This window comes from Pholis gunnellus (assembly GCF_910591455.1).
Source record: "Pholis gunnellus genome assembly, chromosome: 6".
NCBI classification, from domain to species: Eukaryota; Metazoa; Chordata; class Actinopteri; order Perciformes; family Pholidae; genus Pholis; species Pholis gunnellus.
The window spans coordinates 13,610,493-13,628,728 of NC_136532.1; the positions used below are offsets into that span (position 1 = coordinate 13,610,493).

General features: G+C 41.5%; 1 protein-coding gene across 1 annotated transcript; it reads right to left on the bottom strand.

Moving 5' to 3' along the window:
* Positions 1-315: 315 nt before the first annotated feature.
* On the bottom strand, positions 316-15,505 carry tmem161b (transmembrane protein 161B). Its single transcript, XM_079161687.1, has 12 exons — positions 15,342-15,505; positions 11,375-11,478; positions 10,183-10,263; positions 8,739-8,836; positions 8,474-8,630; positions 7,039-7,190; positions 6,844-6,904; positions 6,598-6,738; positions 5,406-5,519; positions 4,292-4,466; positions 3,255-3,351; positions 316-3,162 (listed from the first exon to the last, which is right to left on the bottom strand). The coding sequence occupies exons 1-12, from the start codon at positions 15,342-15,344 to the stop codon at positions 2,864-2,866; spliced, it is 1,482 nt and encodes a 493-aa protein (XP_079017813.1). The 5' UTR covers positions 15,345-15,505; the 3' UTR covers positions 316-2,863.
* Positions 15,506-18,236: the final 2,731 nt, after the last annotated feature.

The following is an 18,236-nucleotide window of genomic DNA, read 5'->3' on the forward strand; positions in this document are numbered from 1 at the left end:
TGGTGAGGCATCATTTCTGAATCCGTTAGTCATTCTCTTGTATGAGCCAGAGTATCATCAAACTTCTAAAGCTGTCATTTTTATACTTTATAAAATTCACCAAAGTGAATATTGATACATGTCCTGTTTCGGGCTGTCAGCTGACCCAATTATGAGCGGTTCTTTCGACGCTAAAAAGGAAATGCTGACACATCCAATAGTTCACAGCGAATACAAATACAGCTTAGTAAATGAACCTTCCTGTAACACTTCTGAGGCTATATATGAAGCCAGCGAGCCACTAATTCAGAGCATGAAGATAAAATAAAAAAAGGACATAGTAAAGAACATAATTTATTTAAGACACAATCTAAAGCAGAAATAAATACATGAAAGAACAATGTGTGTAAGTTACTTAACACTTTCAGTGATAACAAACAGAAGAAACATCGCCTCATCAGGCCACTGAGTTCTGAGAGTAACCCTGCTACTTCTTAACAGATCAGACCAGACCATTGGAAAAAGGTTCATCTGTAACTGATTGGTCAAACACATTTAAAAAAAAAAACTAAAAAAAAATTGATTTAAGCCATCATGCACTCCAATAACAAAATAAAGTGTTTGATGTTAAAATTAGAAATGTTTACACGCCTCGGCATGTGTAATAAATACAAAAACAAAGATAAATCAATCAATGAAAACAGTCATTCGGACAAATTTGATTTAGTTTGAAAGATAGATTTCACAGATGGTAGTTAGGAGTTCAGGAAGTGCCGGGGATGGGGGGGGGGGTGGAGGTGTGTTAAATCTGCTCCGCATACAAATAATTTTCATGATAACAATCTAGAAATTAGGCAGGATCGATACATTCATTGTGTGCATATTCCCCATCATGTAAAACAGAAGCTAAGACTTTTGACACCAGGAGCTAAAGCGGGTGACACGGTGCTGCTTGATGTGTTTTGTATAAACCCAGAGCTGGATTTCATAAATTACAGCTCTATGACACAAAAAAATGACAAAATGAAATACCACGGTACCACAAGATTGTGTGATGTGTAATTAGTCTGGCACCACGTAGCCTACATTCCTGAATGGACAATCATATTGGCCGTTTCTGACTGTTTGTGCGCACATTTACCCTCCAAAGAATTACAGCAGGCAAAGACACTAATGGATTATGTCTGGCTGCGAACCAGGGCTTGTGATTCGCTAATTATTATGATGGATCTACAGAAAACAGAAGGCTGCAAAGTTGTAGTACGGTTATAGTTTCAAACACTAGCAAACACCGAGTCTTTACAAGGGAACAGACTCACTTGGCACCATTTTAAAAAATCAAAACTTTTACAAATTCAAAATTTGATCCATCAGAAAAAAGAAAGAAACAAACAAGAAATGGTTCTGAAATAACGGATGGTTAGAAGTTAGAAAAAGGAAAGCAGAACATAAAGGCTGTCGCTCATCCACAGTAGTTGACATCTTCTCCTTTTGATCAAAATGCCCGTTCAGATTACAGCTGACCTACAGCAGAGATCCTACACATGCAGACAGACACACACCTTCACTAAGCCCTCAGTGCTGTCCTCCCTCTAAATCACCTCTGCTGCTCGAAAAAAAAAAAGAAGAGCTTTAAACTCTCACAACTTCTTAAATGGCTCAGTTAAACCCAGGGAGGTTACGACGCAGATTTAACATTTAAAATACATCAGCTTCAAGTCAATGAGATGTTGAACATCTCCTCGTTCTCTTCTTCTGTTGTCCACTCTCTGACCCCGTTTAGCTGACAGCCAGTCTCGGAGTATCCACAGACGTCCTCCCTCCAGCTCCTACTAACAGACGTGCTGGTCCTTGCCGCAACATTTTAAGACTATTTCAGACACTTTTGTGGTCCGAGGCAATGGAATGTAGTAACATTATACATATTTTAAAGTTTTGATCAAAAGACAGACAAGTATAGCAGTTATTAGTTTCCCCCAAAACTTAGTAAAACAAGGTGATTTTAGGCTGATATGCAGTCACACATTAACCTCCATGAACATCTCCAGACGCAGTGACCTAAATGTAGCTTCTTTACAATGCGTCACGGTGGGGAATACGTCCCATCACGGACTGGAACACACGCGGTATTCACCTCCTATGTCATAAGAAGGCCTACCAACCAATACAACCAACATGTATCCAGTCATGCAGAATAACCCAGAGGTGTTTCCTGGAACCCTGTGATGTCATTTATTACTGACAATACACGTTTAAAGAAGCCTTAGTGACCACAGAAAATATAAGAGATTCTGAAATGTGATCTTACTGACTTCCATGAAGCTGCAAGAGGCCGCATGCTTCTGAAGATGTTGAGGAGTTCAATTCAAAGAGCATTCATTAATATCCCGACATTGGTGGATTTCAGCAGAACTGCCATTAAACCCGTAAAAATTAATAGTAATCAGCATCTGAGATTAAAAAAATAAATAAATTGTTAACCTCACAATATTCAAAATTCACACAGCAAACTGGACCAATTTCTCGTTATTATGCCAATTCACCACTGACAGCAATCATTATTGTTCTAACCCATACTTTAGTCAGTTATCAAGGTTTATAAATCTTGCTCTCAAATGAAAAAGGTAGTGGTCGTAGTAAAAACAATGACAAGAGTTCACAGAGTCATCTGTGGAGGAAGCACTGGAAGCTGAACCAGGAGCACTGATGATACGGTCAGTCGTCGTTGAGGTGGTCAGAGGGAGAAAGGAAAGGAGAGGAGGAGGAGGAGGAGTTGAGGAATCATTAGGCCTCCGTTACCCTGCACTCAGTACTTTCTGATCAGGCTGAACACACAGCCGCCCTGTGGGGGGGGGTCTGGCTGCCCACTGCTGGGTTGGCGATGCTATGCCGCCATGAGATACTGATGGTAGAAGAGGCCAAAGAGGGAGGTGGAGAAGAGGCAGGCAGCAATCCACCAAGTAAAGAAGGAGAAGAGGCCCCGGAAAAGCAAGGGGCTGAAGACAGTCCGCAGGCCTCCCAGAGCCATCGACAGCTGGGCGACTGACGCCCGGGCTCCCGTTTCTACCACTGAAGCTGGTGTTGGGGCTGCTGTTGGGGCCGCCCCCGTCATATAGTCAGAGTTAATGTCATAGACGCAAGGCAGGTCTTCTTCTTCAGGGTAGACCCACCAGGAGTGTCCACCTGTAAGAAATGAGACCACGGGGTGACGAGGTGTTGAATTTATGGAAGGCAAAGCGATACACTGGAAGATTCTCGAGCAGTGCATGACTCACCTAAGGTTTTTAGCAGCAAAGTCGAATGCAGCAGCATCACCAGTGGTGCCACATACTGTAGTGCGATTACACACAAGTAGTAAAAAACACGTGCAACCTGGGTGAGATTAGAGAGGAAGAATTATTTCACTATATCACTTTACACAAACCGTGTATCATACAAGATATGGAGCTTTAACACCAAACACAGCTGCTTTCTGTTTCTCTTCGATCAAGGAATATAGGAATACAGCAGAACACGGCTCTACTGGCCAACATCCACATTAATAATGTTACATCTTATAGAACAAAGGGAATTTTAAATGCCAGACATTTTCTCTCATAACCGGTCTGTTTTTCAACTAAACTAAAAAGCACACTTTGTTGCGCCATACATTTTAAATTTGGACATAAATGTATAATAATATCTGAACGTGGAGAGTATTTCTTTATTGAAAGAAGAGCAAAGAACGGCACCGACGGCTTTTCTCGATGGGAAAGACGTTTGTGCTCGCCTGCCGACAGGCTTTGGTAAGTGTTTGATTGACAGATGGTTCGTACAATCATCTGCCACATATTTGTTGAAAGCGCCGGCCCTTTTCAAAACAGTTTCCAGTGACGGCTTCTCAGATGGCTCCGTGTAACAAACCATCTGGTGGGTCAGCTTAGGAGCTGATGTGTTTAGCTACAACACTTTCACTGATAATGTATCCAATTCCAAGTGCACCACAGGTGGGCTGCATGCCTCCTGCATATTGAATGTCTGACGGACAGATGACTGAGTTTTGTGCTCTGTTCCTTATTTCACAGGACAGAGTCCTATGTGTCTGGATTTGCATTTAATAAAAAGGGAAATTGCCTCACTCCTAAATGTCTGCAGAACCAGCAGGGTGGCTTCATCTAGGAGGCGATAGCTACGGATCATAACATTACTCTGCCTCTTAATTCACTCCAACAGCATGTGTTTAATGGGATTAGGTCATCGTTTTGCATTTCTAAATTGACGCAGAATTGCAGACGGATATATAAAGGATCATCGTGTCTTTTCTCTTAATCACCATTTTCTGCAGGTCAACGGTACTTATCCGTCCCGCCTCCTTCTTCATCTGGTCCACGCCCTTCTGGGCCAGGTTGAGGTAGGCCTGAAGATGATGTCTCATCATAGCGAGCCGGAGCATACACATCAGTATGATGACCCATAACCGCAACGTATCAAACGTGTCCTCGGTCATCCTTGTATGAATAGAAAGACAGGGAGTGAGCAACAGAGGACACATGACGAAGGCGTGACGGCGGGTTGAAGACTCAACACATCACGTTTCTGCTCCATCACTTGGATTGTATGCAGAAACTATAACAGGGAACGAGAGCGAGAGCAAAGGAGTCATAGACAACTCACAACAGAAAGTAAAAGAAGGGAAAATGAGAGGTAGAAAAGGTGAAAATGGGCTTCATCATGTTGGACCTTGATGGAATCAGTCATTTTCAGGTTGACACATGACAGAATTCAAACTCGCAACAAATGAAGGAGGTTGTCTTAGAATGAATAGCTAGCCAACAAATGACAGCAGTTAGAGACGCACTACAGAGCTTTTCCCTGAGGTATGACTCAATTTGTTTACAGTCCAATTTGAACCCACATAGACAACGTGTGTATTGTCACTTCATCTACGAGCTGAATACATTCCTTATCTCATTGAACAATTCCATTTTCATAACTGCCATTGCATTGTTTACATTGTTTCCAGCACAAAAGCCACAATTACTTTTATTTTCCCAGCGTGCCGAGGTTGTCCCGTCCCGCTTGTTTGAATGGCAGGTAATTAGCTTGCTAGATATCAAGGGAGTCCAACTGGCTTGCCTACCGAGTACGGCTCAAACAGCGGTTCACCTTCAGCACAGTTTTGTTTGCAAAGAAATGTTTCGGCAATACATGAGCTATAAAGCCTCAAGAAGCATTAAAGTAATTCAGTTACTTGAAAGTTTACAAATAGTTACAGTGAACTCAACAACAAACAGGTAAATTATCTTATCCGCGAATGAGTTTGCCGTTGAGCGCAAATCAAATGCAGCGAGTACAAGTTATGTGCCAGAATGACAACATCAGCTGCTGAGGCATGTGTATCTGGACCAGACATTTAGACGGATTGTTGGAACCAGATAATTACTTACAAAGGCACACTCTCCTTTTCCAGAGTGGGGTTCATTATGTAGTCCTTGGTAAGGGGCTTCACCCACAGCAGGACCATGATAAGAGGGGACAGGAAGTTGATATGAAGCAGAGTCCTAGAGAAAAGGGAAAGGTGAGGGAGAAGATGCCCAGTTAAACCAATGGTGGTTACACTAACTGTAAAGGAGGACAAGTTATGTGTCCCATAAGACCTCGGATAGTCACGAAAATATTTGACCACGGAAGGAAACCCAAAGAGTGATTGATAAATATAAACATACTTGCTAAGAATAAGGGGGGGGGGGGGGGGGGGGGGGGGGCGGCTAGCTCACTGAAGTCTTCGCTTTTTAACCTCAATTTGAAGTTAACATAATGAGAAATAAGGTCCACGCTATCAATGCAACTTTCCATGAGAGGGGTGAGAAGACAACCACGGCACAGATTTCGGAGGACTTGGAGGTAATCCCTGCTAGTGACGGGGTCTGAGGGTGTAAGCTCATGACAGTTAAGAGGGGGCAATGGAAGAGGAGGCCATTTTGGAGAGTCTGCTATGCCAAAGTGGATTATCTAGATGCGATGTGCCCCCTGCTCTGCACCCCTATCGTGGTCATAGACACGCCACCCAGTCGCTTCTGAAATAGAAATCTGGCCCAACTGAGGAAGTCTTCATCTGACTCACAGGGTGCTCTCTCGTATCTGACACACTCTGAATAGGAGGAGACAAGTACAGCTGCACGATATTCGGCTTCTTGGTACTCCAAGAAAGGACAGTTTGGTACCTGGGTACGGTTTGAACGCCGTGTGTATTATTTAAGCCTAAAATTAAGGATATAGCAGACTATCCTAATGTTTTTCAATCGTTTTATCATTACAAACATGTATAATCCAATGAACTGTTAGTGATTTATGTGAGCTGAAAAGCAAGTTGTATGGGTTGTTTTTAACCTAAAATACCACTGAAACTGAGTGAGGTTAAACACACTGAGGGCTGAGCCTAGAAATAGGGCCACAAGAGCAGCTGTAAAACATTAAAGCAAAAAAACAAAGCACATCACTGTTTTTCCTGACCAGGAACTAATCATAAAGGTTGCAACAAAGAATGTCTTAACTGTTCACATCATTAGTGTTAAGGATAACATCAAATGTTTTCAATGAAAAACACACGAGTGAAGACAACTACTGGAGTGGACTCACTGTGTAAATTTGCCTGTGGTCAGATTGAGAGCATCTAGGTGCATCTGGGCCAATCGTAGACCAGGGAAAGTTAGAAATGCTCCAATCAGGGAGCAAAGCAGGGCCAGGATCAGCTTGAAGGTGAGTTTAGATATGGGACCCCTGTGAAAGAGAAAACAGAGTGAGATATACCCCTGTAGATGCATGAGTCATAAAGAATTCATGAAAGCAAAAATAGCACGATGAGAATACAGATGTTGTACTTACTGGGACTCTAAGCCCTGGTGCTCCAGAAACTGTAAAGCACTGTCAGAGAAGTTTGCAAAACCTAAAAAAACAAAACAAAGAAATCTTTCAGACGGACTCACTCACTCACTCACTCACTCACTCACTGGGGCCAAAAGTATTAACATTTGGTCGTCGACAGGATTCTTTGTGAGCAAAACACAATGGAGCACTCACCTGTCTCCAGACCAAACTCCAGGTAGTTTTCAGTGACAATGAGAATGGCCATGGCTTTGACAAAGAAGAAGAAAGCAAAAGTAATGCAGAGTGAACGCTCGCCTCCTTCCTCCAGCTTGAAGTAGTGGGCCGTCAGAGAGAAAAGGGTCTTACTGTGGGGACAGAGTCAAGGAAAGACGTCTCCAGACAGGGAAACAGAAATATGTCCCAGCAATCGAGCAGTCTTTACACAAGTACACAGAGTTTGTGCGTTCTTGCAGGCCGTGTAAACCCTCAACCCCTAAATGCCACACAAACAGAATGGGTACAGAATGTGAGGGTCTCTGGCTCCAATACGTGCCATGGAGGACGTAATAATATGTTACTCTGCCCCCCCGTCAAAGCTGTAAGGACAAAGCGTGATTCGAACGCCAACTTTGTTTGCCGTGGAGATGAAAGTTTCAGTTTCTGCAACACTTCAGGTGACAGAATGCCAATTTTTCACTCTCTTTCATTCCATTTCAAGAATGGTATTCAATTCATTGAAGTCTTCTTCCCAACCCCTAACCCCCTCTATTCAGCACTGTGAAGACAGCTGTAAAAACACTCACAAGACAAGATCAAGCCAGCATGAGGTTGAGAAGAGGTGTTTGAGCCATCATGTGGTGGGACAAAATGCCTGTCAACATTGGCCAAAAGATGAGGATATGAAGTAACATTTATACATTTCCATAAACGAGGGGGGGGGGGGGAGCCATCTGATGCAGATGCCTGAAGAGCACGCTGCTCCGGGGTAATCAGTGAAGGTTAAGGCAGTAGAGTGCCTTCAACATATCATCAGAGCTGAAACAGGAAAACTGAAATCAAGAGTCCCATTAACACTTATATTGAGCGAACAGATTCCCTCATCTTCATAGTGCTATTTCATCCGTCTGTCCTGTTCCCCGAGCATATCGGGCTGTTGAGCTGCGAAAATTGGGCCTCCAAATATCAGACGTAGGCAGGAAATGACACACCATCTGACCACGGTCAGCCGATCGCGAGCGCTGGAAAGATTGATCCCTATGGTAGGTGGCAAGGATAATGCATATCATTTAACCAGCATTCAGTGCAGCAAACTATCAGGTAGCTGTGGAGGATAAAGGTGCTGGCAGTAAAGCCCCGAGGAGCTCGAGCAGTCATTTTATAGTCTCTCTCCGCCACTGCTGCCTCCACACAATCAAGCTGGAATGATTTGCTCTCTTATAGACAAAGAGATGTTAACCTGTGACATTATATATAATATATATATATATATATATATTGGACGGCAGTGAAGAATGTAAAGTGAAAATAATGATAATGTGTGTGTGTGTGCTGAGAAGAGTCCATCGACAAAATGTAAAGCGTAAATATGTTCCACAGTGATGAGATTTAGGAATCTGATTTAAACAAAGGCTAACTGATGGAAGGATACAGGACAAAAGCGAGTACTAGCAGGCTCCAGACCACACTGATGTTCATCTCTCCCGAGGGCTGAGCCACGCTGTAGTAGAGCTCGGTTATCAGATAGACCACAGTAGCCGCTACGGTGAAATCCACCAGCCACTGGAACTCTGGGAAGTAGTGCAACGCTGGGGGCATAGAGAGTATATCTTTAATAATATACACAGCAACGTTCATGCAAAAGTTATGCGTGATTGAAAAGTAATGTTTAAACTATATTTATTAGACATTCATACCTAATGTGTCGACTTCTGCGATGCATTTCGTCTCCAGTTGCAGATCTATGTCCTTGGGCACGGTTAGAAGCTTATTCTCTATGTGACCGTTGTGTTTCCTAGAGATATGCAAAACAACGAGGGTCAGGAGAACAGAAACAAGCAACTCCAAAATGCAAACTGAATTTTTACCCTGCGAAGAAATACACATTATTTAATACATAATTACAGTAAGTTGGGGCACTTTTTGTCTCATCTTGCTTCTTTTACAATTGATAATTGTACTATTCTGCACTCAATGCAGCTCTGGCATCCAATGTTAATAGTTGGCAGAGTTACTTTTTATTAGTATTGATATAACTGGACTCTTCCATGACCAGGGGGAGGGGGAGGGGAGGGGGGCTGCAATACACACAGCAAGCAGCGCTAAATCGCTAACAGCAGGCAAATGGAGAGCTGTGCTTTAGGCTCTAGCTGTCTGCTGGGCCTCCTCAGTTCTGTGCTTTGTTTGCTCAGCCCTGCGTGTGCGCTGGACTCACAGGACAATGCCACTGTAAGACTCTCGGCCCAAACATGCCCTGGACAGATTTCATCTGTGAGGCACCTGACAGGAAAAAGAAAGGGGGCTCAGCATCACCCCCTGACTGTGGGAGTCAGCCGGTTAACAAAGGGAACGGAGCTGCATGGCACGAGCTGGCAAAGGGACAGTGGTCCATCTTTTTCTTTAAGGGATTACTGAACATGTGGCGCTAGAGCGCCTTGACCCGCCTCACACAGGGTCAGAGAAAGGACTGCGCCTCAACACCGCTAGGCTAGAAGCTGGACACAGCGAGGAACAGTGAGGATTAACTTTCTGTTGAGACTTGAATTTAAATTCACACTTAAAAAAAAAAAAAAGGAGAGTACAAAAGAAACGGCACTTAATTCACGTGTTCAACATATGGTTCAACTTCCACCTGCAGCCTTAAAAATCGAATAGTAGTGTTTTTTGAATTGCTAAGTAGTCTTGATGGAAACTCATCTTCCAGAATCAAAGCTTGACATCGGAGCACTTTGAAGACACAACACTGTTTGGGGAAACGTTGACTTCGGAGAAGATGCAATCCTGTTAAAGTGTCATCCCCTAAAATAGCCTGATAGTAATGCCTCCAAAAACAGGACCAACTTCTCTCACATCCACTAGACGGGGACACTTCTAAGCCCAGTTGCTCTGAGCCTCAACGAAGAGCCAAAACAACAAAAACAGACGTCTGCCTCCTCACTTCAAACGGGCCTTAAATGAGCCACATAAACACATCAGCGTCATCCGTTTGGCGACATGCCTGTGCTCTCCATCCATCTCAAAAGTCTGCTTCTCATCTTCTCTCTCCTCTCTGATGAAAGGGGTGCCTTTTGTACCTTCTGTGTGCCACTGCATGCATTTCCCCAACTCAAAAACAATAGCCCATCTTCAGCCCATACCTACCGGTCTTTCTTCTTCTGTCCTTTTTGTTTCCCAGCTAAGCTCCTCAACTCATCTTCCGTAGGGTGCTGATACCACCGCAGACTGTGAACAAAGAGAGGGAGAGAGATGTGGATTCAGGCTGGGACGTGGACAGACGGAAAGACTGAAAAGAAGACACTTTAAAGCAGATTTTTCAAAGAAAAAACACAAACAAACACACACACACACACACACACACACACACACACACACACACACACACACACACACACACACACACACACACACACTGTTGTCCTACTATACAATAATTACAACATACAATATAAATCATATTGATTCTGAAGTCTGGAAATAGCAGGCAAGTGATTTTAACTCAACAGATATGTTTGTAAACATTTGTCTGTGCACTTCACTTACTTAAACATCAAAAACCTCATTGAAAATGTGCTTTTCAGTGGCGTTAAGTCTTTATTCTATAAACATGACATGACCCAAAGTCTACATATGTAACAGCTAATTAACTCCCACACAACACAGACAATAAACAAGACATTTCTCAGAGCTTTACTTAATATCAGCAACTCTGATACACATCTAAAAAAGCACTTGAGAGAGGCTTTACAATGGCAAGGTTGTCTGGCTTGAAATAGGAGCTAATTTAAGAGCATCCGTTCGAACGTGTTGACACACTCCTTAACTTTAGAAACCCTCTAGTCAGAGCATCTTAGGAAGCCCTCTGCATGCTAGAGGAGGACAGAAGGAGCACAGCTCGTTTCCCCTTCTACATTCATTTATGTACATGAAAATTAATTACTAAATATTCTGGAGGGACACTCCAGGCTTTCTGCTTAGGGCAAAAGTTTCCCAAACATGTTCCAAACAGTGCCCTGAAAAGAAAAATGTTTTAATTATTAAATGTGTTCCAAAAAGTTGTTTACAAAAAAAACAACACATGTGGCATTAATTAGAGAAAAAGACGAGGGAACTTTGTTCACCGTCCTCTCGGGTCGTCCTATATTTTGATGCCCTTTGGTCTTTGCAGAATGTTTTAATTATTATTTCTCTTCTTTTAGCCGAACCCCTTTGAGTTCACGATTAGATCCTCATTGTTCTGAACTCTTTTTCAAATGAACTTCTCAGAAGGCAACTGAGAAAACGGTAGCACTTAGAAACAACTCTCTCAAACAACGTGTACAGGACTCTTCCTCACCTGCCACTGCACAGCAGCCATCTTGCGAAGGAATAATGAGGTATGATTTTCTGAATTACACTGGCCATTACCATGGTAACCACCAGCTGCACACCAATCACACCCTGTGGAAAAAAAGGACGGGGGGGGGGGGGGGGGGGGGGGTTTAAGATGACATCGAAATATGAATTACACATGCCATGAAGCACGTCTTCCAAAAGTACCATAGAAAGTGTCTCAATCGTCTCATCGTAAATAGACTTGGTTGTGTTGTTGGTATTTTGATTGTCCCCAGAGAAGGATGTAGTAATACTTTCAGTACTTTCCTATAGCTTGACCATCAGGTCCAAAAATCTATGTGTGCATCGACATAACATGCGTTAAACGCGTGCTTAGTCCAATGATAAAAACGTGTTATTGGCAAGAATGCATGGCTGTGTCTTCTACGTTTGGTGCTTGATTAATAATGCAGCCTGAACTAGATTGTTCCACATGAAAGACCACAGCATGTCCCTTTAAAAATACTGTGGGAGGGAAAGTTGTTGAAAGATTAGGCTCCATAACCTTGATTAAGAGCCAGAGCTCCGACACAGAATGACCTTAACTTCACTATAAACAGAGAGTGCACTCTGTGTTATTGTTCAGTCAAACCAAAAACATGAATTAAGCCTCGTTAGATTCCTCAAATCACTTATTTTCATATATATATATATATATATATATAAAAAAATATATATATTGCTACATTTACATAGATAACATATGAAATACAACTATTTTAAACACCCCAGATTGTCCAAATTTTCATAATAAGGGATTTCAATCGTTCACTAACCAACTACTGTAATTTGAGTAAATGCAGTGGTGTAAACACAATGTTCACTAAACTACACTCTGTCTGCAACATCTGTCACAATGTGACCATAGAATGAACAGCCAGCGCTGCTGCAGTAGGGACCCAAAGATTTAGCAACATGAGGAGCTCAATATCAACCCGGCACACTGAGATCAATATTCACTTAGGCTTAAGAGGCCAGAATCATTTCCACCATGCTGCGCTTTCATCCTTTCACTGTAGGTAAGGTCTGCGAGCACGTTTATCTTTTTAGCAATCATTAGGAATCATTGATATCTGTGCCTGCAGACACTTGAGCAAAGAGAACCAATTAGCTAACTTTTCCCCAATTAAATGTTTCCTTTTTTTCCATCAGTCTTAGGTCTTTATATCTGCTAGCACCTGTACACGTTAATCTACACTTGCAAACTCATCACCTAAATATAAAAGCAATGAGCCCTGCAGCCTTCTCTGTTTTGTCAACATGATGTTTACGCATTTGGTTAAACAAAACTCCCTCTCTTAACTCTGCTCAATAGTTAGTCAGGACTCAAACTCTTTAAAAAATGTAAAATACAGACTCTGCTAACATGCAGATTCTTAAAATGTGTCCTCTGGGTCAGACCCTCATCTATGTCTGAATTTCTACATTAACAATCGTTTATTTTAATATTTTACAAGAAATCTGGTTTTGGGCTTCACTGAACCAGCATGCTAACCTAATCTCACACAGATCCTGCTTTTAGCATCAGGCGAACTTTCATCATAGTTAACAACTCTGCACACAATACCAGGAAATATATTTCTGAGGGACGGTTAAACCTCTGTCAGACCACTTTAGGTTCAGGAGCAGGAAGTAAATGACACAGAGGCAGGACAGACGATGACCCGTACACTAGACCTACATTTGGGATTGGTCATGGGACCCCCAGTGACACTCAGCATGGGGTTAGCGCCAAAAGCTAAAGTCCAGACCTCTTCTGGAGTCACAGAGGGGAGAGTGGGTGACATTAATTTGGCAATTATACTTGGTAAGATGTGATGCGTGACCAAACACAACCTCTGACTCCAGACATCCACCGTGTGAGTAATGGTCACGATATATAGGTCAAAAGCAGACGGTCTTAAGTTTGGTGGATGTTGACCATTCTCTGTGGGAGCCCTGCAAAGATCTCAGGCCTGGGGGAAATTGAGCCAGCATGGACTCTCTTATCTTTCCAAGTCCGTTTGACCCCCTCCACACAGAAACCAAATGAAATCTGTAGGGGGTAGAGAGTCGGCGCTGCAGTGATAACCAGCATCTTTAAGAGCTCAAACGCCTCACTCCTACTTTGCCCATGAAACTAACTTTGAAGCAGTGAAACCTCTCATTGGTTGATGCTTCTCTGGTGTCATTCATCTTGACTTTTGTTGGGTGTATTTAATCTTTTGAAACATACCGTGTATTGGAATGGGCTAGGGAATGATGGTAAGGGTTGCCGGATTGCCATTGGCAACTATTTTGAGAAATTGGCAACCAATTATTGGCCATTGGTTGCCATCAGTGGCAACCACTTTTTAACAAAATAGGGACAGCAAACCGCAAAATATGCACCCCAGTCTCTTCAGCTGTGTGAGAGGAGACAAGCTTATGTTGGTGTCATTTGAGGGACCCACAATCCAAGACTTCAATGCTGAAGGGCTAATGGATCTGTGGTGAGAATCAGCGCAAAAGGTCCGAAAAACAATAGGGAGAGAACCAATGAACAATAAAAACAGCTGCACTACTGGTATGTTGTAGACCAGGAACAGAGAGTGGACACATTAACACAAACGATTAAAATGATGTAAACTTTGTGAAGAAACACAAATTACAAATAATTGTTTGGTTACAGAATCTAAGGTTTTATTCATTTATATTACATCTACATTATTAACCTGTCGTATAACTGCATAGTATGACTGACGCTTTTCTGTTTGCTGCTGCCTTTAATTTAACCAGATTCAAGGATATTAATCAATTTCCTGGATTTCTGATTTTTATTACTGTCTTTTTTTTTACACTGCTTTTTTGTGTTTTAATGATTCAATGAATGTTCTTAATTGTTTTTAAATCTCCTTTTCTTTTGCCTTACATGTTCATGCTTTTAATGCCTTGTCTAAACTTGCCTTGTCTGTTGTATTGTAGTCAGAAACTAGATGACATCCTGGATGTTTGTCATGTCTGCGATATAGTGTAACTTAAGGTTGTTTTTTTTGTCCCCCCCTTCCCCTAGTTTTGTATACACTGGTGGCGCTACAATAAATTGGAAAACGTTAACTCAGATTGTTAACTGCTTGTTTTAAAGATGACCTGCCTGAAAGCTATCGTGCTGTCCAAGCTGCTGTAACAGAGGGATTGATAGGAAGAAAAATCACTCACCTAGTAAATAGTCATACAAATAATAATTGAGTTCCCCAAATTGTTAACTAGCATCCCATCCTACTGTTGATATTGTCAGATTTAGTACTGGTTGTGATGAGATTCAAGACACCAACTGTGTTTTGGAGGAAATGTGAAGATTATTGGCATTATCATGCACTCTGTCATGGATGAATACAATCATAAGTGCCAATTATTTGCCCAGCCTTAAAAAAAAAGGTGAGGAGACATACCTATCAATTGCACTGAGTAAGTTCACAATGCAAACATTTTCCAGACAGGTTTCATGAAACCCTTGAAGTGAAGGTGAGCACACCTTGACTTCTCCCAAAGGTATCCTGCTGCCAGCTGAATGCTACGTTAAGCTAACTGCTCGTTTCATGCTGGTGCATTGAACTCATCTTCAACATCTAACGTTACCCTGAAACTCTAATGGCAACAAAGTTACTCCAACACACTGAACCCAGTGAACGGATCTGAAACAGTAACCGGTATGCACCATTAACATCACTAGAGACTAACACTAGCTAATGAGCTAGCGTTACACTGGTTAGCCGGCTACAAGTACCTGCTCTGGCTAGCAAGCTAAGCTAACGTCACACTGCACTCGCAATAACAAATTGGCTGAAACATCAATTGCTAAGCAACGTTGCCGTAATTTCGACATGAAAATTGATGTCAGCGACTAATCATCTATCAATGAAGTGCGAGGAATGTGAGAAACCGTTAGGTCCAGGTGCTGTCATACTCACCATGTTGATGCAGTGCAGCTGAAACGGACTTTACCCCAACAACACTGAGCACCCCGAGTCGGAAATCAAGCGGCGAGGAGCACATAAGCCTTTCTTGCGATGGTTATGCACAAAATGAAGGAGTTTGTTATTCAAAGTGTCAACCTTATTCTTGCGGAGATGGGTTACATCGTCAAAAAATCAATGGATTCAACCTCCGCTCCCAAGTATTTTCAACTGCAGTAGAGGTCACGCTGAAACTCCGGGTAAGAAGGTGTCTTCGGATTTGCCTGTAAGCAAAGAGTACAATACGAGGATTAAATTATTCACATTCCCACAAATACAAACAAAACCTTGTGAATATAAATACAATACACGTACTTGTATGTCCTGTAATTCTTAATTTGATTTAATAATTTCACAGACGTTGTATTTCTTTATAGGATTAAACAAGACCACTATAAGCATTGGGACCCTGACCGCCGCAACCGGAAAAGAGAAAAGATACACCACTACACATGACTGGCAGTAGTCAGTGGTCACGTTCACGACTTGGCAAATAACACAGTCTCCCAGTTTCTCCTTTTGTAGATCTGCCTCTCTGGATGTGATTATTGACAGCATGCATCGTACTTTGCGGCTGTATCAACTGGTTAATTAATCAAACACTGTGGGCTGTTTCTACCCTTAATCAAGGTGACTGTTAAGGGAGGCTTGACCCTCACAGTCTTTGCTACTCAAGTTGTTGAGTACTATAAAGTCAATAACTGAGCTGAAAGGCATATCTACTAATAATTACAAAAGACGGGCTACGACTATGTAGTCCTAACTAACCAAATGAAACCTGTCAGAAGGAGTCATGCATCCCATGTATCTTAAGACCAATGTCCACATAAAACCATCACAAACGAAAAAGAGGTTGCTTTTAGTGATTGCATTTTAACATGCATGACCACAATGCATGGCAGTTATTGTATGAGCTCTCAATGATTAAGGGATTTTTATATTACTGACATTTAACGTAAAATCCTAATAATGCACAAAGGTTACACTGATGACGGTTTCATGTAATGATAAAGAGCCAAAAAGAGCTTCCCTTTCTGTGAGTGGGAGGTGAAAACCCATTAAACATTAGAATAAGCAGCTCTACCTAAGCACCAAGTATAATTTCAGGGTCCTGGCAGTTTTCTTGATTGTTAACATTTTGTGATACAATATAGTTTTTCATCACTATATCTGTAATTTATATTTTATGTTGTACTCCTAAAGGAGTTACTAGATTTGTTTTGCAAAACACAGTCTATGGCATTTGCATGAAAAGTGAAGGATAAGAAGTGAGGTTCTGCTCGAGTTTTAAGACAATAGCTGCATCACTTGCAGCATTAAAACAACACTTAACCAATGAATGTTAATTACATTTCATTATAAATCACTAAAATGTTGTACTTTTGATACTTAATTACACTGTAGGTCATTGCTCATACTTTATAATATAATAAATGAGCTTTATTTAACATTCAGAGCATTACTATAGCTGCAAATAACTATTAGCTATGTAAATATATAGTGAAGTAATGTATATCTGAGCAGAGAATGAAACCAGTCTTCCTCTGTGTGTGATGTTATCAGAGCTTCTCCTTGCTTTGTTGACATAGTAAGGCCGGCCACACGTGCTTTTAGTGCATGTTAGTGTACGAGAGTGCTCTGCACTGCTCTCATACAGCTGATAACACCATCCCGACCGACAGCGTTGTCCCCAAAAGTAAACACTGTTAACTTTGTCAGCACTTTTGCCAAAGTTAGCACTGTTAGCATCGTGCATCGTTGAGCTGGCATTTTGAGAGTCGTTGAGAAATGAAATCAAAATGCTTTAAATCAAACTTTTTTAATGCAGTAGTAGGCTATACTGCATATGGAGTACTTTTCTATTAAGTACACATTTTGAGTACTTTTTTTATCACTTCAAATTAGATTTTGTTTGTTTCATTGTTTGATGATGCACTGAAGTCATAAATGAGTGGAGATCCCAATAAAAAAAACGTGAGTGAGGAATTATCTGTAAAGTTAACCAGCAATTTACCATCAGTGTAATTTATTGTCAGTGGTATTACTTACAGTGACTCTCCTGATCATTTCAGGGAGAGGAGACTTTTCTCATTTAATGTTAGTTCTTCATATATTTAGGAGAAAATTAGGCACATCAAGTGTCAAAACTTAATTACATTAATACAAATTCTGTATTCTGTGTATGGTTCAGACACAAACAAATGCTGAACACTCAAACACAGTAAACAAGCTTTTGCATTTGTGCTTGGAACTGTCGACACAGAATGGTTTGTACATCAACATGTGGGTATAAAAAGGGCTAGGCTGTATTTGCACATGCGCATACGTTGGCTAAGCCCTCCTCTGTTATTGCAGGGAGACCTACCCCACCCCTTTGATGCATCATATCAGCCCCACATTGCATGTACACACACACACACACACACACACACACACCGCAGGAGTGTGTTTCCATGCTGTCTCAATCTACTCTCTCACACGTTTCCCATGTAAAAATACATCAATTCAGCCCAGAGGCCTATAGGTATCTTTCTCAATATTGCTGTTTACTAATGATGATGTCAGTAATGAATGCAATTAAGTTAAAGTAATACACAATTTATTTATTTATTTATTTTACATCAAGACACATGAAATCTTGACGATTTTGAAAAAAAAAAGGATGTTGATTCACAAAAGTGGCTCTAGCGAGACACTGGCGATGTATTATTTCAGTATCTGGGTTATTCCATACATTTCACACTGATTTCCTTTTCATTTATAATTGAAGGGAGTCTCATACTGTACATTCTCCTCATTGTATTCCATATCACACTCAGCATATTACTGCTGCTGTTAGAACTGTATTCT